Here is a 24,886-nt window from a genome sequence, read left to right on the forward strand (position 1 = left end):
CACACTTGAGGAGGCATTTGTCGTTGCAGATTTTCATCACTCTCGATTCTTTAGACCATGCTTGCTTTTATATGAGGGAAGCACAAGATGCAGATCGAATTAGCAAGGAGCAGGACTAAACAGAGAAAATAAAAAAAAAATAAAAATCCACTGCGGCATGAAGACAACGAACTGCTAGGTATTATAAAACCACCGCGGGTTACATGCAGGCGAATAGTTTACAATGGGCAACATTCTCGTAACGGCCTACATGAACCCGGAATACGAACTATATTTCAATAAATCGAACACAGGCCCCAGTTACTTTCTCCAAAAACTGAGAGAAGTTGTGATGGTAAACCGTGATTGTTGGTGCGATGGTGGAAGGGACTGACAAAACCAGCCGTGTTGCCACCACCCTTACCCGGAACGCGCCAAGGCCCTCACAAAAGTGGTAGTGTGCCCACAAAGCCATTGTCACCATGAAGAATAACCCGGATACTATTGTTATACCATGCCAGCGATATGAGGCAGCAGTATAGTGAGTATCATGAGTTCCTCTGTCTTTCTTAAGCTGTGCTCGAAGCGGTCGCCATGAAGTTGGTGGACGACAGAAACGCAGAACATTTTGTCAACGCAATCGATAATCTGGCATTCTGGTGTTGACTTGAAAAACTAAATAACATGAACTGTGATTTCCCGTTTTCCTCTCACACCTTGATTATTCCATCTCTGTTCTTCTTTTACACTCCTCCTTTTCCCTCTGTCAATGAAATTTCACATACCTCGACTAACTCGAAAACACTGCGATATAGATAGTGGGGCAATCTGGTGAGCCGTGAACATATGCCGAGTAACCGGTTTATCTTTTAGCATCATGAAGCAGCTGGTGCCAGTGAACACTTGAAGGGGTCTTCAGCAAGCCACATAACGAATCACGCTGAAAACCTTCAGCAACTGGTGCTCTTTCGGTATTGAGTAGCATCGAGTGCAACTAATTGTCCAAGCATGCTGGGACACCGATGAGCTACTTATACACGGCTCACCCCCAACTGAAACAGGCGCCAACAATGTGATTGCACATCTAGGCTAGCCCGTCCTTTGGACCTTGAGACGCAACCTCAACGCAAAAAGCACCAGCACTTTCCAGCAATTTGCAAACTGTTTTTCCTTTCTTTTTCTTTTCTCTTTTTCTTTCTTCTTTCCCTTTCTCTCCTTTTCTATCACTTTTATAACAGCACCTAAGCAAACATCCCCTGGGGCTTTTTTATTTTATTGATATATGATATCAGAGGCCACCAGCACACATCACAGCCCGAACGAGCTGTCGAGTGCCTCCACTCCAAGCAACATGCACCCGATTGAGTCCCAAGAGAAATATTCATTTTCACCACCCCAAACCGGCATGGGCATCCCGGGAACATTGTTGCCGTTCATGACCATACCCATTTCTGGGTTCATCTGCAAGGCGTTGTGCTCTGTGTTGGGGTAGAACACCTCATTCCTGGCAACGGAGCCATACATATCTCTTTGAGAACCAAGCTCGACGAGAGTATTAGCGATACCTGAATGGGTAATGCTATGGCTCTGCTGGTTGAAAGATGCTCGCTGGTTGAAATGTACCTGTTGGTTGCAAGGTACCTGTTGGTTGTAAGGTACCTGCTGGTTGCAAGTTACCTGCTGGTTACAAGGTACCTGTTGATTGAAAGGTGCCTGTTGATTGAAAGGTGCCTGTTGATTGAAAGGTGCCTGTTGATTGAAAGGTCCTTGTTGCGTCGGGCTTACTCTTTCATGAACCAACATGTCGATGTCATAGATAGCTCCAATCCAGCGACGCATGGTATCGGGCACCATCGGGTTACCCGAGTGACGGTTAAGAATGAGCGCACAGTTGTGGAGCAGGGAGAGCGATTCATGATTGCTATACCCCTCACTCTGCTGTCGCGTACAATCAGACAAGATACTCAGCGTCATAACTAATGCCGAGGAATACACGTAATAGATGTCCCACCAGGTCACAGCATTGAACTTTCCGATCATATCAAGATGCAACAACAATTCGCAACTTTTCCGACCGGAGTCGCAACACACCCTAGCGATTGTCTCGAGTTCTTTTTCATTCATGTCACTGGTCTGCCCTTGAATCGTGGAAGCAAGGTGTCGCAACAATGAGTGGCGAGTGAGCAAAGAGACCGTATAGTGATATTGGATATGCAGCAAGAGAACCGGTCTCTTGTGTCCATCGGGCAACATGTCGAATTCCTGGAGGGTCAGATGCTGTGGTAGCGATGTATGCCACAGAGTCAATTCCCCAAGCAATTCAGCGACGGAGGAAAAGCCGCTCTCGCTAGTGAGATTTGGCAGTGCGCGGCATACGAGGCCTAGGATGGACACAAGCTTTGTCGACCAGGGCGCATAATCTGCAGGCCAATTGGAGGTATTGATGTTGAGTACCCTCTCATTCGGCGAAGTGGAGCCTAATGTACTTTCTATGGCACTGGGCCGATCATGAGAGGAGACCTGAATCTGCTCGAAGCTATAGAGAGTCCACCAAAGTGACCTCCTAAGCTCTCTATTCAGTTGCGGGCCTTCACACACTACTTCATCGCGATGAAGTCCAATAGCAACTGCGATCCGGGCTGCTACTCCAGTCAGAGTCCAGCATGCGTCACGATGATTTGTGTTGTGAAGATGCAAGGCAGCCAGCATCAGTGCCTGGATTGAATGGATATTGTTCGTGAAGATCATGCTCGGCAAGAGTGACTCGACATAAGTCCACCATTTTTGCTGCTGAGTCTCAGTCGTCCCCAGCGGCATAATGCGTCGGCTCAGGAGCAATACGCATAACAGACCACAGACCCACGGTCGGTCGACCGAACTTGGTGAAACTCGCCATCTATTGAAGGTCTCCAAGAACGAGGCCTCATGGAGAACAGGGAAGTCGACGTTGACATAGTCGAAATAAGCTCGGATCAGTCCCTCGATGACGAAATGATCAAGCAAAGGAACCGAGTACGGTAGACAAGCGGCATCCACACCAAGTTGCGAAGGTATCGCAATCGCTCGGACATCGAAATCTGTGAGGACATCACTAGCGAATGGCTTCAGAGTCTCCTCGGTAGGATTGGGACCGAAGAGATACATCTGACACCTTGGGTGCTGGCGTTGACGCCCCAGGAGGCTCCTGAGCTTCATTTGGAAGAAATAGGAGCTTGCAGGGCCGATATACTGATCTTGGCCTTGCTGGTCTTGAACAAGCTCCTCGTTCTGCTCAGTGGATGTCGCCCTGGCGTCCTCCTGCGGCTCTTGCGAGTCCTGCAGCTCTTGGGACTCTTCAGGATCTTCAGGCTCTTCGGACTCTTCGAGCTCTTGAGAGTCTTGAGAGTCTTGCAGCTCTTGTGACTGTTCTGGCTCGTATGGATCGATCTCAGGACAATCAAGCTTGACATCTTGGATGTTGCCAACAGTAATGTTCAACGACGCTCCAAGCTCCTGCAGTACTTCGAGAGAGGAAAGGTCTCCTTCAGCATTGACGTATTGTTTGACTATGCCCTCCAGATAGGCAATTCGAGCGCGCACATTGTCTGCGCTGCCATAGAGTCTTTTCTTTCTAGGCTTGGTGGTCTTGCAGGTATAATTAAAATGTTCGCAGTGCTGACAGCGAGCTTGCCCGGGGATTTGCAGGCACTTGTGTTTTCTTGCCTTACAACGATCGCAGCTGCGTGCCGTGCGCTGTCGCAGCTCGGGCGGCACTCGACGAGCTGCCTTTCGCATTGCTGCCTTCTCCGTGGCTGTAGTCATGGTGGTTGGATGCAGTGAGAACAGCCGGGAGAGCCGGAACTCGGGGGGAATTTGAGGAGAAGGGAAAGAACAGCACTCGACCGGTGCTCCGATGGCCTCCTTATAATGGCTCGGAGGCGGGCGTTCACCCCCTCATTTCGACAAGGGTATATGGATGATTAGACCACTCAGTGCAGGCCGTATGCAACCTTGGCCTTAGCGTGCAAGACCGGCCCAGATAGCGCCGGCGACAGATAAGCCCAACCAGTCCTTCCCACACACACAATGGCAGCAGCCTGCGAATCCTAGCTCCGACAGCAAATGAAGGCCAAGAACACGAAAATTGTGCTGGGTTCACCCCCTGAGGGTCGTGATACTCTCCGCGCTAGGGTTTGTGATGTGACAGAGAGGACACCCGCTATACTCACCACAAACCCACCACTCAGACCACTTGTCAGGTACATTTTTTCGAGCGAAACTTGGTGTACAGAAAGATCGTTCAAAAATGGAGATCCTGCCAAAGAACCCTGCGACATCCGACGAAGGGGAGATCAATACCAGGACCAAGATGACCGCGCAAGGCATCATCCTCGTGCCTCAACCAAGTGATGATCCGGAAGATCCCTTGGTACGTCTCCCTACTGCGAAGTCATTTATTCAGATCGTCCTGACGGTAGAGCGATTACCTACAGAATTGGAGCACATTCACCAAGCACGCGGCTCTCGTGGTTCTCGCGTTTGAGTCATTCCTGGTCAAGTTTTCAGCCACTCTCATTGTAGGTTCACTAACACACCCAGATACCTTCTTGAATCATTTCCATCTAACCGCTCTTTCAGGCTCCCGATGCTCTCGAGCTATCCAGGGAGTTTGGAGTAAGCAAAACTACCGCGACCTACATCGGCTCTGTACCCTCCATATTGAACGCAATAACGTCCTTCTTCTGGATTCCGCTAAGTCATCGGATTGGTCGACGGCCTGTACTTCTCATTGGGAATCTGATAGCATTGCTCAGTGCAATAGGAGTGGCTCGGTCTCAAACGTACGCCGAAGCTCTAGCTTGTCGAATGGTCATGAACCTGGGCGGCAGCGTCGGTTTGTCCATTGGACCCGCTGCCATCTCCGACATGTTTTTTCTACACGAGAAGGGTTCACGAATGGGTATAAACAGCATTCTGCTTGTCATTAGTCCATATGTAGGTGGAGTGGCCGGTGGCTCCATCGCATACAATAAGAGCCTCGGGTGGCGGTGGTCGATGTACATCGCAGCCATCCTCTACGCCACACAGTTCATCGCCCAAATTTTTCTCGGTAATGAATCACAATACTCCGCTATACACCATTTTTCCTTTTGCTTATTTGATTTCCCCTGATTCAGTCCCCGAAACTATCTACAAACGAGATGAGAATGCAGCAGCCGCATCCCAGCCCCAAGACTCGAAGCGAAACGCTTTCCTCTCTTTCCTCAAATTTCGTACCCCCAAAGTCCCCGAAAACGAAACTTGGGCTCAAACCTTCCGCAAGCCTTACAAGATGTTCGCGTATCCTGCCGTTGTTCTTCCATCCTTCTGGTTCGGGGTTGCAAACATGACCGAGGTCGGCAACACAGCGGGCTTCGCCCTCAACTTCGGCCTAGATACTCACTGGAAATTCAATCTAGCCCAGGTAGGCTTCTGTTACTTTTCCGGTGTTATCGGGGCCGGAATTGGCGAACTATTTGGAGGGCCACTCTGCGACTTGCTCACAAAGTACACAATGCGGCGAGGCCAGGTTTGGAAGCCGGAACGGCTACTCCATCTCGTGTGGACAGGTCTGGTCACTGTCTCGGTAAGCACATGATGATAATAAACTGGTAATACGCGAGCCATAACCCTAATAATCTATATCTAGGCTGGTTTGCTCTTGTACGGACTCGAACTCGAGTTCGGGGACAGCTGGGCTTCGGCTCTGACAGGGATCGGTTTATTCACGTTCGGGCAGGAGATCATGGTTACCGTTCTCTTGACTTACATGACGGAGTGCTACCCGGAAGATGCAGCAGAGGTAACCATCGTTTTTCAGTTCTTCTTTGCCGTGCAGACTTTCCATCCCCCGTTCTACCTCCCCCAGTGGATCGAAGCTCCTGCTGGACCGAAGGTCCCCTACATCGTGTTCGCGGCACTTCCTGTGGTGTTTTATCCCTTTTGTATCGGTATTTTTACGTGGAAGGGTGAGCAGATCAGGAACAAAGGCCCGTTGTTTGCATGGTAAGTCTGCAAGGGTGGTCCATCTCTCTTGAGTAGAGTGCGATATACTTGGTAAGTATTTTAACTGTGCTGCATTAGGGCAGGCATAGACTTGGGAGGCTATTTGTTACTTTATAGTTAGTCTTAGAAGCTTAGATATGAGTGTTGTGCGGGTGCGCTTTCAAGGTAGAGCTTGAAGTGAGAATTGAGGCGGCGCGTGAAGATTACGAATTGAATATTCCTTGTTGCATCATCTGCACAACGATTGGTCATTATGATTTCTTATCGCAAGGGGTATTTTATTCCACCAATAGTATTCGAAAGCAATTAAGCCACAATTTCAACCCTAATCCTCGCCTCCGCCATATCCGGCTGAAACCAAAACCCAATATCCTTCGTAGTATCCACGAGCTCTACCTCGCGTTTCACGAACCCCGGCTCTTCAGCCGCCTTCACCTCTTGCTCTTTAGCACCATCAACACCTCCCTCCCCATCATCTTCACTATCCCAGCCCTCATCATCCTCCATCTTCTCCTTGCTCACCGGGTCCAACTCATCAGTCTCCCAAACCAATCTAAAGCTATAAGGCCGTAGCCCAAAAAGCCGAGAAACAATAGCCTTGAGTTGATAAGTATCGAACGACCGAGGGACTTCTTTAAACTTGGTAGAGACACCCTCTGACCCGACACCCTCGGTCTGAGATAGACGAAACACCAACTTTACCAGCCTTGCAGCAACAGACCGCGGGTTCACAGCAGCACTACCAGCCCCTGACTCGGCCCTTCTGATATCAGGTTGGCCATACAGCTCGCACAGCTCTTTGTATCTGGGATGCTTAGCAAGGATGCTTGCTTCTGCTGTCTCTGGGGAAGCGGATAGCTCTTTTCCGATGAGAGAGAGATAGTATAGTTCTCCGTTATTGCGGTCCTTGGGGGTGATTTTGCCGTAGTTGAGCATCTGTAGAGAGCCGATGCGGGATAGGGTTAGCATGTACGCTTCGTCGACTGTCATGGGCTTCTCGGGCACGCCTGTGATGTGCGATGGGCCGACGGGCTGGTCGTATAGTGGGTTGCCGGATATGCGGAGGGTGTCTAGGCCTGGGAATAGGGACGGGAGGTGGTTGATGAAGTCCCATGTGGTGATCTTGTTGCGGGATAGGTCGAGGGAGTGGAGGCTTTGCGGGAATTGGAGAGCTGTGTCTGAGGTGTTGTTGACGTCGTGGATAGTGGAGATGTTGTTTCCGCGGAGGGAGAGGTGCTCTAGTCTTGAGAGCGAGGCGAGTGATTTGATGGAGGATAGGGAGGTAATGTCGTTGTTTTCTAGGGTAAGACGGGTGATGGTGTTGGAGAGGGGGGTTGTCAGCATTGAGAGTTGGTTTGCTGAAGCGGAAAGTGTGTTGAGAACGGGGAATTGATAGGTCAATGCTGATATCTCCTCCCATGTTAGAAGGGTCTCGTCAATGTGCAGTGTCGTGATGCCCTCGAACTTCAACCCCTCCTCGAGAGGACCGAGCCGGTTCCCTCTGTTATCATGTTAGCCCAACCCAAATCAACCATCGCAGTCCAAGATAACCTACATCAGCTTCAGCCCCTTAAGGAAGTTCAACCGCTCACAAATCCGAGCTACACCTCCCCAAGTCGTCAACAAGTTCCGGCTCAGATCCAGCTCGGTAATCTGCGGACAGGTCTGCTCAATCTCTGCATATGCAGATTCAATCTCTTCAGCTGATGCATCATGCCCCAGCACACCCGCAACTTGCAGCCCATCAAGAAGCACGATCTTCAGCTCCTGGAGCCTAGCAAGCTGCTTCCGGATCTTGTCGAAGCCAACTTCCTCAACGACCTTGCCGCTGATCTCAATGGGTTTGTGCAGAGCATCACCCGTAGCGTCATTCCGTTGTCCTTGCCTGGCAATCTCGTGCTCGAGGAACTCAGACGCGTACTTCTCGCGCAGCGCCTCGATGAACCCTCGAGGTTTATCTGCCGAACGAGACGGACGCACGAATGACCCCGCTGTCGGGTGTTTGCTTATGCCTGCAACATGTGAGCATATATCCTAACCAGTAGTCAAGCCTCAATCCAATACCCAAGACCCAAGTCCCGAAAGAGGACACTTACAAGTGAAATATCTCACCCCGCGATGCTCTCCCGAATGCTTTCCCCGAGTCGGGTCATCCCATTCGACTCCTAGCCACTCCCCAGAGGTGCCTTCAACAGTACCCACGTAGCGCACGGTACACAAATCCCCAGCATACGACCGTCTCTGTCCTACGTACGCAGCCTCCATTCTAAAATCGCCGAGAACCGTACCTCCTAAACATACAGTTCCGAACAAATAGATACAACGAGCGTCCCAGCATGTGACGGATTTCCCACTCCTCCCCGCTCCACCAATGGCAGCCCACACCCCGCTTACATAACTCTGTCTGCCTGAGGCAGAAGCTAATCTCCAAATCGGCGAAGCAGAACTTCCTCGACACTTACTACTACGATATCATCACCTCCATATCCCACTGCTATCCATCTCCACAACCACAACCCGCCAGGATGGATTACCAAGTAAGCATCTCACCCCCCACCCTCTACATCCAGCATCCCCCTCGCTAACAAAACCCCTCTCAACAGAACCGCGCGGGCTCCAAATTCGGCGGCGGCGGCGTCGCCTCGCACTCCGCCACGAACGCCGACCGACGCGAGCGCCTGCGCAAACTCGCGCTCGAAACCATCGACCTGGACAAAGACCCCTACTTCTTCAAGAACCACGTGGGCAGCTTCGAATGCAGACTATGTCTAACGGTACACCAAAACGACGGGTCATACCTGGCACACACGCAGGGGCGGAAACATCAAACGAACCTTGCGCGGCGCGCGGCGCGCGAACAGCGCGAGGGCAAGAACCAAGATCCGTCGTCGATTCCCGGGGCGATGGGCGTGCAGGTCAAGAAGCAGACGATTAAGATTGGACGGCCCGGGTATAAGATCACGAAGATTCGGGACCCCCTGACGAGACAGTTGGGCATGTTGTTCCAGTTGCAGTATCAGGAGATTACGCCGGGAGTGACGCCTAAGGTGCGGTTTATGTCGGCCTTTGAGCAGAAGGTCGAGGAGCCCCCGGATAAGAATTTTCAGTATTTGGTGGTGGCGGCCGAGCCGTATCAGACTTGTGGGTTTAAGTTGCAGGCTAGGGAGATTGATCGTCGGGAGGGACGGTATTGGACATGGTTTGATGAGGATAGTAAGGAGTTTTGGGTTCAGATTATGTTTAAGACGGAGAGAGAGGAGAGGTTCTCGGGTGTGCCGGGTTTGGCGCCTCTTAAGGAATAAGACTTAGGGGGTTAGTGAATGTTTCTTTATTGTTGTTGTTGTTGCTGTTGTTGGTTTTCTGTTGAAGGTCGGGTATGGCGTTTCATGGGCTTGCACTGCTGGCAAAATGTTGTGGCTATCGTTCTTTCTATTCTATTGCTGTGTTATGCATTAGAGTGGCTTCGCATCAATACCATGCCCTCTTTTACTTGTTCTTCTAATGATACAATCTATCCACGATGAAAGTTTTAAGTTCTATATCAGACGCAACTTCTACCGCAATTTTATGCATTGGCTAAATGCTAATAGCTACGGAACACAGTCCTGCATTCGCGGGCTTTTTCTAATACATGATATGATATCCACTCATATGTATCCCCGGTTAGATACAGTCGGTAGCTAGCAATCGTCGTCTCGCGACACGGATGCAAAATCAATAAGGTAATAGGAAATGAACAATGCTAGGTCGTGATCAACTGAGGCGAAATGTCAAATGCGCTAGATGCTGGATGAAACTGATGCACAAGGGGATGCCCGAGACCAGAACCTAAATGCGCCACTGAAAAGCCATCAATGCAAGCCCGCCCGCTGTCGGACTCTTCAATGACGTCTATCGTGGGTTCACAAGGACACTCGGATGTCGACTGTATCTTCAATTTCCTTGGAAGGCGTTGAACGCTTTGTACGTGTATCCGATGAATGGAAGGCTCATCTCCGCCTCCTGCTCGTCCGGCATGGCCCGAGCCTGAGCGCGGTGGATGGCACTGGTATCCTCCTGAGGAATCTCGTCGATCGGGAAGTACGACACGTCAATGTTCGAGCTCAGTCGCGGTTCGAACGGGGCACGGATGCTGCGCAGTTGCTCCCAAACGACTCCGCGGAAGAAGGGGTGGTTCTTGATCTGAGTTGCGCCGCCGAATTGGCCGCCATCGCTTCCGATACGGTGCTCTGCGTCGCAGAGGAAGCTAATCCGCAATTAGCATGATGCATCAGCGAATGATGCGCATAAAGCTTACCTTCTGATGAGACCCTCGGAATCGCGCGACAGAGTGAGTTCCTCGGGGAAGTACAAGCATTCTCTCCAGTTCACAATCTTGCGGTAGGTGTCGGTAGTGTCTTCCGCGCAGAACGGGGGCCAACCCACAAGGCACTCGAACATGATAGCACCGACGGACCACCAATCGCACAGGTAGGTGTATCCTTGACCGTTGAAGATCTCGGGGGCGATATAGTCCGGAGTACCGACCGTGGAGTATGCCATTGCGCGACGAGACTTTCTCCACGTGTTGATCTGGCCACGGTTGGAGACGGTCAAATTGATCGCATCGTTGAAGTAACCGGAGTTGCGGTTCTTGTCCTTTGACGTCGAGTTCTTCAGCAGGTTCTGGTAGTAGGAGTTGTCGTGGGTCTTCTTTCCTCCGGTGGACAGACCAAAGTCCGTCAGTTTGACGTGACCACCACGATCCAGAAGAATGTTATCAGGCTTGATGTCACTATAGACGAAGGAAGTTAGCACCTCCACTTTGCATCTTCTGGCCGCATCAAGCGCCTAGTACTTACCGATGAAGGAAGCCGAGCTTGTGAACAGCCTCGATCGCCATGACAATTTCAGCCATATAGAATCGGGTAATATCCTCGGAGAAGATTTCGTACTTGATCAACATGGTCATCAAGTCACCACCAGGCAAGAACTCCATCAGCAGATACAAGTATGCGGTGTCCTGGAAAGAAGCATGCAGCTTCACCAACCACGGGTTGTCCTTGGAATCAGCAAGGATATCACGCTCCGCGCGAACGTGAGCCAGCTGGTCCTTCTTGAACATCTCCGTTTTGATCAACGACTTCAGCGCATAAATCTTGCCATCGGTTTTCCGTTGTACTAGCTTCACCTCTCCAAACGCACCCTTTCCAATAATCTTGATGGTCTGGAAGTTCTGCGGGGTTTCCTTGGTACGAAGGAATCGGAGGAAATTCGATTCTTTCTTAGCAAGCACCTCTGCATCCTTGCACTTGTTCTCCTTGGGGATACTCGGTTCACGGATCATCTTGTCAAGCTCAGCAGACCTAGGAAACGCACCGAGTCAGCGATACCACTTTCCATGCTGGGGAGGGGGCTGTGGCATTTGTGGGATACTCACCGCATGTTGCGATCGCGTGCGCGCTCGATGTTCTCATTGAAGAAGACGCTGACCAGCTCCTTGGCTGCCTTACCACGTTTGTGAACATTCTCCGAGTACCGTTCGGGATACCGCTGCAACTCTTCGTTCTCCGCGGGGGTGCGAGGGCTACGAGGCATAGGAGGCGCCAGGTGGCCCGGCTGTTGCTGCCCGGGGGCGGGGGAGCCCGCAGTTCGGGGTCGCTGGGCCGGCGAGGCAGAACGAGCAAAGAAACCCGAGCGAGGAGAATTCAGGTCCTGATTCGAGAACTGCTGGATCAAGCCGTTGGTGCCATCGTTCGCGCTGTAACCCATGCGGGACTGGTAGGCGGGCTGAGGGGACTGCAGGTTCTGGCCATAATGCGGCTGGCCGTAGGCAGCCTGAGCTTGGTAAGGATTGGCCATGAAATAACCACCTTGAGCATAGGCACCGTTCTGGGCGTCCATATAATCCTGGGGACCCTGGTTTTGGTAGATCGGCTGGGGGAAGGCGGAGGGGGTAGTGGGATAGGCGCGGTTGTTGGCCGCCGCCGCATTGAAACCACGATCGTTGTACCCGAAATTCAGGTGGAGTCGGTTGTTGTTGTTGGGATCCATGATGGAAAACTTTCCTCCCCGACTACCAAACGAGGGCTAGGGAAAGCGGGGGGAGTTGAGAGCGAGTGGATGAAGAATTGGGGGGGGGAGGGATGGAGATGGGAAAGAATAATCCAAGGGGGAGGGGGAAACAAGAGCCCGAAGGAGCGGTGGCCTCAGGAGGCGAAGGGGGGCTTTCGACAAGCAACTTTCAGGAGCGCTTTTCTCGCTGTTGTCCCTGAGATTGGCTTAGCAGAGGGGGGGAAATGCAGTGGAGAGGTCCAGGCACAACAACCAGAGGCTGGCTGGCTCTTCTGCCCCAGTGGCGGCAAGTCCCGTACTACTAATACTAAGTGCTACCCTCTCTAACAAAGTATCTGTCGGGCAACTAGCTTTGTGTTTCAGGTTCACGATCCCGAATTGAAGTCAGAGACAGAGATGATGAGGATGCCAAAGAAAAGACATGATGCTACTGCAACCACTACTACTCAAGGATTGATGATCCGATCAGCACGGGGGGAAGAGAGGGAACTGAAAAAGGGACCGATGCTTAATGCTTAATGTTCCAGACTCATACGGCACTCGGTTGGTGCCACGAATGCTGTCTCACAATGATTGAATGTATTCGCTGCTACCATCTTCATCTTCAATATGTCTTCACTGCCTTGAAAGGAGTATAAAGAAAGTAGAGATCTAGCGGGTGTATCCCTCACGATGAACAGACTAATACCATTAAGGGAATGCTAGTGCTCCAGCAGTGATGAATGTTAACGCCAGCAGCATAAACCAATCATGTCTCCTTCTAGATGTCTATTCAGCTGGACGGGTTCGAGTTTTACAATCTGAAACTCCAAGGGATCATCTGAGACCTGGTCTTTTTAGACTAAATCTCCGTGGTATGCAACACTGAGTTTAGCTGGGGTACATCTTGTGCTGCTCCTCCAGATTCCGCCTTCAACTCGGCATCCTCGCCTCCGGATAAACCCTCGTCCCGACCGGAGCTGCGCAGAGCATCCCGAACTTTTTCGGCAATCATGCATTTCCCTTCACGACATGCCATGAGGGAGTGCTTCCTGCTCCCTGTTACGTACCAAAAGCTTTATTATTCTGTATCTTAATTATATACCCCAAATTCTTTCTTTTATCCCCTTCTTCTCCATCCCCCTACATCATGGCGGAATCCTCCAATTCCGCCGCGGCCTCAGGCCCGGCCCAGTCCGCAGCGTCCACCAGCGCTCCCAAGCCCTCCAACCCAGCCTTCAGAATGCTTGGTATAGATCCCCATTGCCCTTAACCAATATTTTCATACCTAATAGTCTTCAAGGAATGCCGAATCTTCGCATGAAACTCCCCTCCCGGAATTGGATGATCTTCTTCACCATCACCGGCTCCTTCGCCGCAGCTGTCATTTACGACCGGAGAGAGAAGCGCCGCGCGCAACAACAATGGGGTGACCTCGTCGCTCACATCTCCAAAGAGCATCTTCCCATCGAGCAAACCCGACGCAAAATCAACGTTTTCCTGTCCGCGCCACCGGGTGACGGGATCCGTGTAGCTCGCGACCACTTCAAAGAATACGTCAAGCCGATCCTCGTGGCAGCGGCACTGGACTACCAAATCATCGAAGGCAGGAGGGAAGGCGATATCCGTGCTGGTTACGCGGAGCGCATTCGCAAGTGGAGACGCAAGGCAGGCGAACCGAGCACAGTGGTGGAGGACCCCACGGTCGAGGACGTCGTGTTCGCCGCGAGGACGCAGATGGGCGTTATCGAGGAGCCCGGACCGAAGGGTGATCTGGTCATCGGTCGTCACACATGGAAGGAGTACATTCGCGGTCTGCACGAAGGCTGGCTGGGACCTCTCGATCCTCCCCCTCCGCCTCCGCCCACGGAGGAACCCGCTCCTGCAGAACCGAGCACACCCGCCGCAGAGACCTCCTCCGAAACCAAGGAGGGCGATGCCAACGCCCCCGAGCAGGAAAAGAAGGAAGAGAAGCCTGCTAAACCCGTCGGACCGACACCAGCCTACATCTCCACATCCGACTACTCATCGCAACCCCTCCCCCGTACTATCCCCCAGACTCTTTCAGGCTCCGTCCCCATCGCCTTCCCCCACATCCTGGGTTTCCTCAACACCCCCATCAGACTCTACCGCTACCTTAACCAGCGCCACATGGCTGAAAGTGTAGGCCGCGACGTCGCCGCCATCGTCCTGGCCTCATACAGCCGCCCTTACCACTCCGGCTCCGGCTCCTCGGATGCCTCCCCGGTCTCCGACGATACCCTTGGCAACACCACCTACGAACAACAGACCGTCCTCGAGGAGGAAGAAAAGGAATGGCACAAGTCCGTCCACCGCAAGGACGAAGCCAACCCCGACAAGGAACGCGAGTGGCTCGACAACATCGTCATCGACCCACGCCTCGCCTCCCGCATGCATCGCTTCAGCGTCTCGCCCGAAGAAGAGGCCCGCGCTCAGCGCATCCGCGACGGCCAGGAATACATCCTGGGTCAGGAACGCCCTGTCCCTGTGTCGTTCTGGAAGCGCATGTGGGTGAAGTATGGATACGGAGAGGATGAGGAGACGTTGAGAAGGAAGCCCATTCTGGGCAACCTTGATGAGGAGTAAGTCATTCTCCAAGAACGATCTGCGGGAAGGGTATTGTTGTCACACCATAAATAGAAAGGGTGTATTAGATCTCTATCTGTGTTTGGGGCTAGAGGTATATAGACATATGCTTACTTTTTTCTTTTTCTCTGGTCCTTGGTATTTTGGGGTCGATACGATCAATTGCTTGGGAAACGTTTTTTGTCTGGATGGATGGGTTATATGTATCAACTATTGACATCTCCTTCTCAAACTGTACATTAGTCGAATTTAAGATGATCTTGACTGGTCAAATATGTCTCGTATTTAGTATAAAAACACCTCGTGGGAATGTATATCTACTTAGTACTGGGAATGAAACGTTACAATTTCTACTAGGTCGCACATTCAAGTCCCTCGGGGCATTGAAGTACTTATTCCTTCAATGCCTTAATGTGTCAAACGCGCGTGAAAGACTCCCAACCAAACTAGCCCCAGACCGCTTGTGTTCTGACTGGGCTATTCTCTATTTCATTGCAAAAGTCTAATACAATACGCCTCGATGAGTCTCGAAAAGCATTCTTGCTGTATAGTTTTTCGTCTCACACACCACATACCAGGGATTGTCAGTACAATTAGATATGTACACCCAGGTAAGAACCAGCTACAGCTACGAATTCGTAGCTGATCAAATTCTAAGGATAGAAGAATGGTAAGGATAAGGAGGAGACAAAGAAGTAGGAGGAGAAAGAAGCTAATGAGACAAGGAGAAAAGTTCCTTTCCGCCAATCATGTTACAGAGGTTCAAAGTATAAGGTAAGTTTTGAATATGAGTAGTCCAAGAAAAAAAACTGTCCTATCACTTTAGTCGAGGCGGAAGACCGTCGCCTCGGGCCACTTGCTGCTTGCCTTCTCAACATAAGCAGACTTTGCGGCGTGGTTGCTTCCCCACTCGCTCAGGAGCTCCAGGCCTGCCAGGGCAGTGTCGATGGTGATGTCCTTGGAGTCGAGGGTAGAGATGAGGTCCTGTTCACATTGGGGCTTGGAGTCGGGCTTCAGGAGCTGGCGGCTGGTCAGGCCGGCTTGTTGGTGGGGGACGCTCTCCTTGTGGGTAGAGAGGAAGGTGTTGTTCCATTCCTCGAGGTTCTGGCCCTTGGGGAGCAAGGCCTCGAACTCGGCGTTGATGACCTCGGCTACTTGGGGCGCAAGTGGCTCGGAAAGGCTATCCAGGGCCTTGCGGAATCGGAGAATCTGGACATGAAGGGTGGGGTTGGATGCGTCGATGGCGTGGGCCGCGGTGAGGCACTTGAGCGCAAGTGCGTGCTTGCCTGGGGTTGCGGTTAGTATGTGCTAATGATTGATAGCAAAGGGTGAACGTACCTCTCCTGAGGTAAACCTCGAATCCGAGACACTGGGCCTCAATGCTCTTGGGGCTAAGCTCCAGCAAGTGTGTCAGGAACTTGGTCGCATCCTTGAGCGGGTCTTGCGTCTGGGCAAGCTGGTTGCCTAGCGGGTCAGAGTCTTCCTTCTTCACTTCTCCGTCAACGCTCTTTGTGCTTGCCGCCTTTCTGGCCTCACGCTTCTCCGCCTCAATCTTCTCCAGGCGCTGCTGCTCCTTCTTGGCCTTCTTAACCGCCTTCTTACGTTCCTCGTCGTTGTCAGCAACGACGCTGGGCAGAGGTCCGTGAGCCAGGTCGGGCTGATCGTGAAGGAGGAGGTAAGTCTTGATGGCAGAGACGGCCATCCGGGTGTAGAAGGGGTGCTCGCGCAAGCGGTCTTCCCAGCGAACCATGTCAACGTAGGCACGGATCATGCCCTTGCGAAGGGAGAAGCTGTGGAAATCGAACTGATCTTCTTGCCAGGTGTCGAAGATGTTGTAGACAGCATGGAATCGCTTCAGAGCGAGGCCGAGCTTCTTCTGACGCAGGTACGCCTCACCATCCTCGGTCAGGTACCAGACACATTGCATCTCATGGAGATCACCCATAGCCCCACCAACGGTTTCGTTACGAGTGAACTTGCTCATGTTGTCAAGAGCCTTGTCGTTCTCGTTGTTGCGGAGTTGATACTTAGCGGCCTTGGAGTTGATGTGACGGTCCTTTTCGTCCAACAGCCTGGCCTTCTCCATCTCCTCAGCCGCCTTCTCGAGGTTTCCATAATGCTTATATATCCGGGCCTTGGTCAATTGGTACTCCACGGCCTTGGGTGATAGTTCAAGGGCCTTGTCGACATTCTCCATGGCCTTGGACAGGTCGCGGCTGAGGTGGTAGTTGTAGTGCTGAGCGAGGAAGTAGTAGGAGGAAGAAAGGAACTCAGTGTTGTCGGCGCCGGACTGACCTTCCGCGGAGCCGTTCGACTGGGGCGTCGTCGCGACGTAGCCTTCAACAAGTTCCTGCACTGTATCACGCTTGGCGGGGTTGCTGTACAGTGACTTGATGTTGGCAAATAGAGAGGGAACGCCCTTCTTGAGCATGCGCTGCAAGTAGGCGTCGGCGGCCTGCTTGAAATCATCGCCCTCCAGGAACTCCAAGGGAATTCTGCGAGCAGCATCACCACGGGGGAACTTCTCGACCCACGAGTCATACACGGCCTTCTTGGCCTTGTGGTCATCACTAGGGATACCCTTCGCCCGGACCAAGGCATCGTAGTAGAGCGAGTTCTCCGGGTTCCGGTCCAGGAGCGCAATGTACGCTGCCTCCGCTTCAGCCTTTCTGTCCAGTCGCAGAAGGTAGTCCGCCTTCATCTCCATCACAGCAAGCACGTCCGAAATCCTGTGTCCCACCTTCTCCAGATGTTCCAACGCCTGTTCCACCTTACCAGCCTCGGCCATGATCACGTTCTTGTACAGAACGGCCTCCGAATGCTCCATATCCGAGGTCGGCGGAGGGATCTTTAGCGTCTCTTCGTAAGTATTCAAAACCTTTTCGGCCTCTTCCAGATCTCCGGAGAGGTGGTGTGCGATCGCGAGAGCCGTCCAGTTCTGTCGGAAACCCGGGCGAGCCTGCAGCATGGCTTTCCTGCTCTGAATGTAGCCTTGGTAATCGCGCATTTGCATTTGCAGCAGCGCAAGATCCCGCTGGATTGGCTGTGAGTCTGGCTCAATCCTCAATGCAAACCGGTATGCCTTGATTGCCTCTTCGTAGTTCTTGTCCGCCCGATACAGCAATCCGTACACATGCCAGCAGATGTGCGACTTCATGTCATTCTTCAGGGCTTCCTTGGCCAGCACAAAAGCCTCCTCCTGCTGGCCCATGTTGCTCATAATCAGAGCCTTCATCGCCAAGGTATCACCATGGTTGGGGTTCTTCTTCAGGATCTGTTCGGCGGTCTTGATGCCTGTTCGGAAGAGAGCACAGTTAGCTTTCCTGCCCACTTGCGGAGACCTCCAGCGTGTCCAATCGAGATCGCAAACGCACCCTTCTTGTGTTGCTTGTTCTCATAATGACGAACGACTTGGCGGAACAAGGATGCATCCTTGGAGTTCAATGGTTGCGGCATGGTGAGTGTGGTTGGCCGGTGGTGGTCTGTGAAGGACTTGCCAAGTGACTGTGCGAAGACGGAAGCTCGAAGTGCGCGGGGGAGGAATGACGATGGACGACGATTAGTCGATCAGGCAGCGATAAGCTATGACCAACACTCTGACAGCATGCACGTCCTAGGGGATATTAGAATTATCCTTGGCCCCTATCCAATCCTCTGGTTCACCCGTTCAAGCGGCTCAAATGGTATGGTTAAATGATCGCTTTTACTCGTAAAGTTCTTGCCGACCGCCGTCCTCGAGGGCTGCCCGGCACCAGACGAAATTATTATCCGAAGCGGCCCTGCAGATGCAACCTGGCGGCCCTGATACTTACCCTCCATATCACCCAATTGTCGACAAGTGACATTGCTAATGAGTATTCACAGCATGCCGTCTGCTCTGTTAATTGGTAACAAATGGTAGAGTACGCGATTCAAGCCAAGTTCATGTTTTGATTCACACATCCCGCCTGGGCTCCAACCAAGAACGCCTATAATATGCAGCTATCTTACAACATCATATACATAGCAAGTCCAGTCTCATCAAGTCAGGTAAGTAACCAGACAATAAGCAGCTGGAAATGAGACCCCCAATCATTGGAGGCCCTCAACCATAACCAATGCGGTGACTACTACTCGACCCGGAGATCATATCACTCTGTCAATGGTGGTGCCTGCTCTCGTTGTTTATTCTCACGCCATTTATTCAGCGCCTCTTCCCAGCCCTCCGACGGGCCACCACATCTTTCCGTTACCAAACCCCACGTGCGCGTGCGTATAATGTCTTCGACCCCCCGTTGAGTGCGGACAAGATTGGCCAACGACTCAGTCCGTGCCTCCCGAGGCAAAAACCGGGCCGCATATGGGTCTAGGCGATCATCGACAATATGCTCGCGATCCTCTGCAGATTCGGTCTGCTGGAGAATGAGGTCCGGGTCTTCCGGGTCGGGACTTGTGGCCACCCCGGCGCAATAGTTGAGCACATCCGAACGGACTTGCCATGATGGAAACAAGACCTTATCCTTGAAGCCCTGGCAAGCAGCTGGTTCGATTTGCTTCCCTTCACTGGCGTCTATTTGTCGAATAGCTGTGGAGGAGGGATCGAATCCTTGTCGAGATGGGGTGAACAAGGCATTGAGGTTTTGCGTAATGGAGTCATCTATGGTCGATCTAGAGATTCGTAGAAAATCTGTACAGCAGCCAGGATCAGTCCGCGCCCCGTTACTGTCTATGGACTTGACGGTGGCCGTAGCTGAGCATACCTCTGAGCAGCCTCTCATTGAAACAGAATTGGGGTGTCAGCTGAGGAGCTGAGGTTGATGATGCTCGAGACATATTCCGATCCTCCACCTTTCCAGAGTCACTTTCTGACCTGGAAGTATTCGTCCAGAACCACTCCACTTTGGCAGCTGTACAATATGGAACCGCGGCCAGCGGATCGTTTGGCTGCAAAGAAGTAGTTCAAATAACAACTGTGCTACTGAGGTAAAGGAAGACCGGGTAACTAGTCCGGGGCTATGGTAACTTCCAAAAGGGCCGTGGGCTAGCAATGCAGCAATGCAATGACTTCAACAAGCTAATGTTGAAGTTCTCACGAGGTTCGGCTGGCATGCCGTACTTCACACTTTCCTAGTATATTACCCGATTAGGTTAGCATTCTGTAATCACGGGACTACGTGATGGTCGACGCGCGCCACGACCTCCTGCTCCAGCCTCTGCTCGACTTACGTGACTTCATTGAATTGACTTTATACACACCTTTGAGCCTATTCTGGGAGGCGGTTCCAACCAAAGAGACCAAAGTTCACGCCCCAATATTCCGTTCCCGACAGAGACTGTCAACATTGAACATCATGCCCGAGCTAGCGGAAGTCTCACGTATAGTCCATTTCCTTCGTCAACATCTTGTCGGCAAAACGCTTTCCAAGGTGTCGGTGCAAAACGATGACATTATTTACGGCAAAGCGGGCACCACTGCTGCCGAGTTTCAAAAGGCAATGGAAGGGAAGAAAGTTACTGGTGCCGGACAGCAGGGCAAGTACTTCTGGATTGCTATGTCATCACCACCCCATGCAGTTATGCATTTTGGTATGGCGGGCTGGCTGAAGATCCGGGACGCCGACACATACTACTACCGGACAGACAAACCAGAAGATAAGGAGTGGCCGCCGAAGTACTGGAAATTCTTGCTCGAAACCGATGGCGATCCAAAGACAGAGGCTGCGTTTGTTGATTTTCGCCGACTGGCCAGGATACGTCTGGTAGACTGTCCCGCGGAGGAGATCCGTAAATACAGTCCTCTGAAAGAGAATGGCCCAGATCCTGTCGCCGATAAAGACATTGTATCGGAGGAGTGGCTGGCAAAGAAGCTGAGAAGCAAGAAGGTACCTGTAAAAGCCCTGCTCCTTGATCAGGCGAATATTAGCGGAATAGGCAACTGGATGGGGTATGTTTTTCAGGTTCCCCTTATGGCAATTTCATCCAGCTGACTGCTTTTATAGAGATGAAATCCTCTACCAAGCTAAGATACACCCTGAGCAATACAGCAACACTCTTGATGATGACCAGATCAAAGAGCTGCATTCAGCGATACATTATATCTGCTCCACCTCCGTAGAACTTCTGGCAGATTCGGAGAAATTCCCAGCTGACTGGCTGTTCAAACACCGGTGGAGTAAAGGCAAGAAGAATACGCCATCAGTGCTGCCAAACGGGGAAAAAATCACTTTCCTTACGGTAGGCGGCAGAACCAGCGCAGTGGTTCCAAGCGTGCAAAAGAAGACTGGACCAGTAGCCAAGGATGTCAGCAGTGAAGACGCCAGTAATGCGCCGGCAAAGTCAAAGCGAAAGCGGGCCTCAGTGAAAAAGGAGGAGAGCGAACCGGAAGCTAGCGAAGAGGATTTGAAGCCCAAGACAGGGCCCAAAAGGCAAAGCAGGGCTTCTGTCAAGAAGGAAGACATCGATGAGACAGAGACTAAGCCGGTAGAAGCACAACAAACTACCAGAAGGCGCTCTGGCCGACTTCGAAAGTAGGAATCCCGACCATTGTACCATTATACTCATATTAGCGACGTATCGGAAGATGCGACGTGACGGACGTTATTATACCGGTTTTTATATAATACTATGTACCACTTTTCCTGGTCTACCTGTTCATACCTTCAATCCATGCAGCCTTTCCCGGAAGACATCGAAATTGCTGTCACCCTGAGCAACTTTCGACATGTCATCTAAAACCGCAAATACAATCTTCTCCCACCATCCCTGAAATTCGATTTCTTTCAGGACTTCGAACCAACATTGAGCAACCTCGGCATTTGGGTTCGCAAATGCGCCACAACCCAGAGCTCCTAGGACTATTTTCCGATGCTTCTTATACCCTGCAATGCGGAGAATAGACCGCATCTTGTCTTTGGTCAGTTCTCGATCAGAACGAGACTTAAATGCCGCTGGATTTGCCGTATAGTCCACCTCTGGTCCTTCCAGGGCAGCAACGCTAATAACGCTCACAATAGGGAGATTTTCAGGCTTCTGCAGGTCCATCAGCCCATGACCCTGTGTGAAACTTTCACGGAAGATAACGACGGTCGGAGAATAGATGGCGTCTCGTTCTCCTATGGGATAATATCGGTATTTAAGGGTGGAGCTGAGGCTGCTTCGATAGCAAAGAGCCTCCTCCTGAGCCATAGCTCCATTACGCCAACCGCCGCCTGGATTCCTTTCGTTGGCCATATTCAAGACACACACGTTCCGCGTGTCACTTTGCCGGAATTGCCTGGAGGGGCTATTAATCCTGATGGCGATGTCGAACGTATCTCCAAATATGACTTCGACATGGGTTGATAGCTTTGGACTGAACCTTGGATTTAATGAAGGATATCTGATGCGTGGACAGTACTGTGCTGTTGGAGGTGCCCGAGGCACTGTACTTAGAATGCCGGGAAGAAGGGCTTGAGTCTCTTCCGCGGTCGCTCTTAGTATTGCTCTCCTATCAGCTCCCGACATAGGCCGTGGTCGCACATTGACCGGTCGGAAGTAGTCCGGTAATAACTTTTGGCTCATCTTTGTATTTGTGGTCTGCTGTGAAACTAGGTAAGCAGAATGTAAGGTTAATCTGGCTACATGTCTGTTAATGTAGTGTGTGGCATGACTTGACAGTAAGAGCAGACTTAGGCAGCAAGGCTGGAAGCACCAGGGTGCCTGGTGAGCGGCCAGCCAAGTGGAATTCCGAGGGGCAACACGAACAAGCGGCAGAACACGAGTGCCTGGCGGGCGGTGCCGAAAGGCGGTCAGCTTATCATCGCCGATCGCGGGGCTGCCGATAAGCATCCAGTAACATCAGAGTTCGTCGCCACTGCAGATGACAAAGCATTGGTCTTTCTTTCGATCCCTGTCACTGTCACATTTCTTCTACCTGCTCTCATATTCCATGCACACTGAAGTCTTGCACATTGCGTTCAACTTGACGACGAAGCTTCCATATTGCTAAATCAGCACGGTCCGAGTTGCAGCGCAGACTTCTGAGCCCGCTGCGGAGTGGCGCTGCTATACCTGCTCATCTAGCTAGGAGTCTTCAATTGCCGCCACAATGAGTGCAATTCTATCTGCAGACGACTTGAACGATTTCATTTCTCCCGGAGTTGCGTGCATCAAGCCTGTGGAAACTCTCCCTGCAAAGGATTCCTCGAAAACAGATGTATGTGCTCGACCTTCTCCCTGCTTGTACCCCACTCCATCCAATGAATGGGCGCTGATTTATAATCTCTCAGAACCCCTATGAAGTGACCACAGAAGACAAAGTGCAGCCTGAAAATCTTCCACCGGCACAAATCTCTCTGACTGACTGCCTCGCATGCTCTGGGTGCGTCACTTCAGCTGAGGCCGTGCTCATCTCGTTGCAATCGCATGCGGAAGTCCTCAACACTTTGGATGCGCATCCCGAGTTGCTGATCAACCGTGAAAATGGGACATTAGCACAGGGTCTGGGCACGGACAATGACGAAGGCCGAGTTTTCGTCGCAAGTGTTAGCCCTCAGGTGAGGGCAAGCCTAGCAGCAACCTATGGAATCACGGAGAAGGAAGCATCATACATGATCCAGCAGTTCCTCAGCGGTCCCCATGGTTTGCGTGCCGGAGGCAAGAATGGCAGCGGCTTCACATGGGTTGTCGACACCAATGTTCTGCGTGAGGCTGTCTTGGTTCTTACGGCGGACGAAGTTGGCGAGACTTTGACGACCAACCCCGATTCCCCTAGCACAACCAGCGCAACCAATACTCTTCCCAAACGGCCGATCCTCTCGTCCGCATGTCCAGGCTGGATATGTTATGCGGAAAAGACACATCCATTTGTTCTCCCACATCTGTCACGACTCAAATCACCGCAAGCGTTGGCTGGCACCTTTTTCAAAACCGTCCTCAGTAAATCACTTGGCATCCCGGCCTCTCGTATATGGCATTTGGCCGTCATGCCTTGCTTTGACAAGAAGCTTGAAGCCAGTCGTGAGGAGCTTACCGATGCTTCGTGGCTGTCTGCGAAGGACGAAGACCACACACCCGTCCGTGATGTTGATTGCGTGATCACCACTCGCGAACTTCTAAGCCTAGCGTCTTCCAGGGGCCTTGCGCTTCCCAACCTACCGTTCAAATCCCTTCCTCAGTCTCATATACCGCCATTCCCCGATACCACTCTGAACGAATTTCTGTTCTCAAAGTCTTCCCCAGGACAATCAACTGCCGCAGGTACATCCGGAGGCTACCTCCACCACGTGCTTCAGACTTTCCAAGCACGTAATCCAGGCAGCGAGATTGTCACTCAACGAGGAAGAAACGCCGATGTAGTCGAGTACACCCTCATGTCGTCGGAGCACACGCCTATCCTGAAAGCCGCTCGCTATTACGGTTTCCGCAATATTCAAAATCTTGTTCGCAAGCTGAAACCAGCCCGGGCTTCTCGTCTTCCGGGCGGTAGTCGACGAATGCCAGTCGGACGGGGCGCTGCTTCTGGTGGTTCTGGCACAGATTACGCTTATGTAGAAGTCATGGCATGCCCTGGAGGCTGTACTAATGGAGGAGGTCAGATACGCATTGAAGATGCCCGCGAAGCTAGCTCCAGCGTGCAGTCCTCGACCTCGGGCGAAGTGCCCGACTCCTCGTCAAAGCCGACACCACATGAGCAACGCGCTTGGCTTGCCCGTGTAGACGAGGCATATTACTCTGCGGAGTCTGACTCCGAGTCGGAAGCCGGAAGCCAGTCGCAGCCCCTAACCATTCTTGAAAAAGAAGACAAAGTCCATAATGCCATGCGTTATTGGTCCGACTCCATGGGCATCCCGCTCTCGAAGCTTGCCTACACCACATATCGCGAGGTTGAGAGTGATGTTGGCAAGTCCCAGCCTGCCGCGAACGATACTACTCGCGTTGCTGAGCTTGCTGGAAAGATAGGCGGCGGTTGGTAAATCTGTTTCTTTTCTTTCACTTATTTATGACATATACCCTGTGATGTTTGGATGACATGAGCTATGCGTGCATTTTCTTCATCGGGACAACAGTCTTTGCATTTGGACAGCACATTATATAGAGAGATACCATGTTTGCTGGTGGAATCGGTGGCAACACGATAAGTCGTGGGGGATGTATATTGTGTCTTATACTAGATACAATCCAAAAGGCAAGCAACTAGTTAAAGCCCAGTACAAATCGTACTTCATAAAACATATCAACGCAATCATATATTCCTGAACAGAACCAAAATCGACCTAGCACATTA

At 51.7% G+C, this 24,886-nt stretch overlaps 11 protein-coding genes across 11 annotated transcripts; 5 read left to right on the plus strand and 6 right to left on the minus strand.

Moving 5' to 3' along the window:
* Positions 1-1,287: 1,287 nt before the first annotated feature.
* Positions 1,288-3,753, minus strand: BO85DRAFT_364072 (uncharacterized protein; the record flags this gene model as incomplete). The annotated part of the gene is made up of 3 exons (XM_025655683.1): positions 1,288-1,505; positions 1,668-3,265; positions 3,383-3,753. 3 exons carry the CDS (start codon positions 3,751-3,753, stop codon positions 1,288-1,290), a joined length of 2,187 nt encoding a protein of 728 aa, XP_025520104.1.
* Positions 3,754-4,022: 269 nt separating this feature from the next.
* Positions 4,023-6,158, plus strand: BO85DRAFT_128104 (MFS general substrate transporter). Its single transcript, XM_025653966.1, has 5 exons — positions 4,023-4,387; positions 4,452-4,535; positions 4,597-5,068; positions 5,136-5,584; positions 5,648-6,158. The coding sequence occupies exons 1-5, from the start codon at positions 4,265-4,267 to the stop codon at positions 6,005-6,007; spliced, it is 1,488 nt and encodes a 495-aa protein (XP_025520105.1). The 5' UTR covers positions 4,023-4,264; the 3' UTR covers positions 6,008-6,158.
* A 77-nt stretch (positions 6,159-6,235) lies between these two features.
* On the minus strand, positions 6,236-8,313 carry BO85DRAFT_445611 (putative tubulin-specific chaperone). Its single transcript, XM_025659304.1, has 3 exons — positions 8,100-8,313; positions 7,559-8,015; positions 6,236-7,504 (listed from the first exon to the last, which is right to left on the minus strand). The coding sequence occupies exons 1-3, from the start codon at positions 8,266-8,268 to the stop codon at positions 6,310-6,312; spliced, it is 1,821 nt and encodes a 606-aa protein (XP_025520106.1). The 5' UTR covers positions 8,269-8,313; the 3' UTR covers positions 6,236-6,309.
* Positions 8,314-8,477: 164 nt separating this feature from the next.
* Positions 8,478-9,566, plus strand: BO85DRAFT_445612 (spliceosome assembly protein PRP11). The gene is made up of 2 exons (XM_025659305.1): positions 8,478-8,540; positions 8,607-9,566. Exons 1-2 carry the CDS (start codon positions 8,529-8,531, stop codon positions 9,303-9,305), a joined length of 711 nt encoding a protein of 236 aa, XP_025520107.1. The 5' UTR covers positions 8,478-8,528; the 3' UTR covers positions 9,306-9,566.
* Positions 9,567-9,811: 245 nt separating this feature from the next.
* BO85DRAFT_128404 (serine/threonine protein kinase CBK1) lies at positions 9,812-12,464 on the minus strand. The gene is made up of 4 exons (XM_025653967.1): positions 11,423-12,464; positions 10,845-11,348; positions 10,301-10,777; positions 9,812-10,249 (listed from the first exon to the last, which is right to left on the minus strand). Exons 1-4 carry the CDS (start codon positions 12,034-12,036, stop codon positions 9,937-9,939), a joined length of 1,908 nt encoding a protein of 635 aa, XP_025520108.1. The 5' UTR covers positions 12,037-12,464; the 3' UTR covers positions 9,812-9,936.
* Positions 12,465-13,008: 544 nt separating this feature from the next.
* On the plus strand, positions 13,009-14,913 carry BO85DRAFT_465969 (Tim22-complex subunit TIM54). The gene is made up of 2 exons (XM_025662098.1): positions 13,009-13,286; positions 13,340-14,913. Exons 1-2 carry the CDS (start codon positions 13,187-13,189, stop codon positions 14,641-14,643), a joined length of 1,404 nt encoding a protein of 467 aa, XP_025520109.1. The 5' UTR covers positions 13,009-13,186; the 3' UTR covers positions 14,644-14,913.
* Positions 14,914-15,079: 166 nt separating this feature from the next.
* On the minus strand, positions 15,080-18,337 carry BO85DRAFT_413219 (peptide alpha-N-acetyltransferase complex A subunit NAT1). The gene is made up of 3 exons (XM_025657598.1): positions 18,018-18,337; positions 15,982-17,937; positions 15,080-15,929 (listed from the first exon to the last, which is right to left on the minus strand). Exons 1-3 carry the CDS (start codon positions 18,097-18,099, stop codon positions 15,466-15,468), a joined length of 2,502 nt encoding a protein of 833 aa, XP_025520110.1. The 5' UTR covers positions 18,100-18,337; the 3' UTR covers positions 15,080-15,465.
* Positions 18,338-18,553: 216 nt separating this feature from the next.
* Positions 18,554-19,704, minus strand: BO85DRAFT_413221 (MIX23 family protein). Its single transcript, XM_025657599.1, has 2 exons — positions 19,383-19,704; positions 18,554-19,309 (listed from the first exon to the last, which is right to left on the minus strand). Exons 1-2 carry the CDS (start codon positions 19,453-19,455, stop codon positions 18,774-18,776), a joined length of 609 nt encoding a protein of 202 aa, XP_025520111.1. The 5' UTR covers positions 19,456-19,704; the 3' UTR covers positions 18,554-18,773.
* Positions 19,705-19,973: 269 nt separating this feature from the next.
* BO85DRAFT_362416 (putative formamidopyrimidine-DNA glycosylase) lies at positions 19,974-21,153 on the plus strand (the record flags this gene model as incomplete). Its single annotated transcript, XM_025655630.1, has 2 exons — positions 19,974-20,566; positions 20,622-21,153. The coding sequence occupies 2 exons, from the start codon at positions 19,974-19,976 to the stop codon at positions 21,151-21,153; spliced, it is 1,125 nt and encodes a 374-aa protein (XP_025520112.1).
* BO85DRAFT_413226 (uncharacterized protein) lies at positions 21,018-22,308 on the minus strand. Its single transcript, XM_025657600.1, has one exon. It carries the CDS (start codon positions 22,180-22,182, stop codon positions 21,274-21,276), a length of 909 nt encoding a protein of 302 aa, XP_025520113.1. The 5' UTR covers positions 22,183-22,308; the 3' UTR covers positions 21,018-21,273.
* A 190-nt stretch (positions 22,309-22,498) lies between these two features.
* On the plus strand, positions 22,499-24,861 carry nar1 (iron-sulfur cluster assembly protein NAR1). Its single transcript, XM_025659306.1, has 2 exons — positions 22,499-22,816; positions 22,890-24,861. The coding sequence occupies exons 1-2, from the start codon at positions 22,709-22,711 to the stop codon at positions 24,573-24,575; spliced, it is 1,794 nt and encodes a 597-aa protein (XP_025520114.1). The 5' UTR covers positions 22,499-22,708; the 3' UTR covers positions 24,576-24,861.
* The last annotated feature ends 25 nt before the right edge of the window (positions 24,862-24,886 follow it).

This window comes from Aspergillus piperis (genome assembly GCF_003184755.1).
Source record: "Aspergillus piperis CBS 112811 unplaced genomic scaffold BO85scaffold_2, whole genome shotgun sequence".
Classification (NCBI taxonomy): Eukaryota; Fungi; Ascomycota; class Eurotiomycetes; order Eurotiales; family Aspergillaceae; genus Aspergillus; species Aspergillus piperis.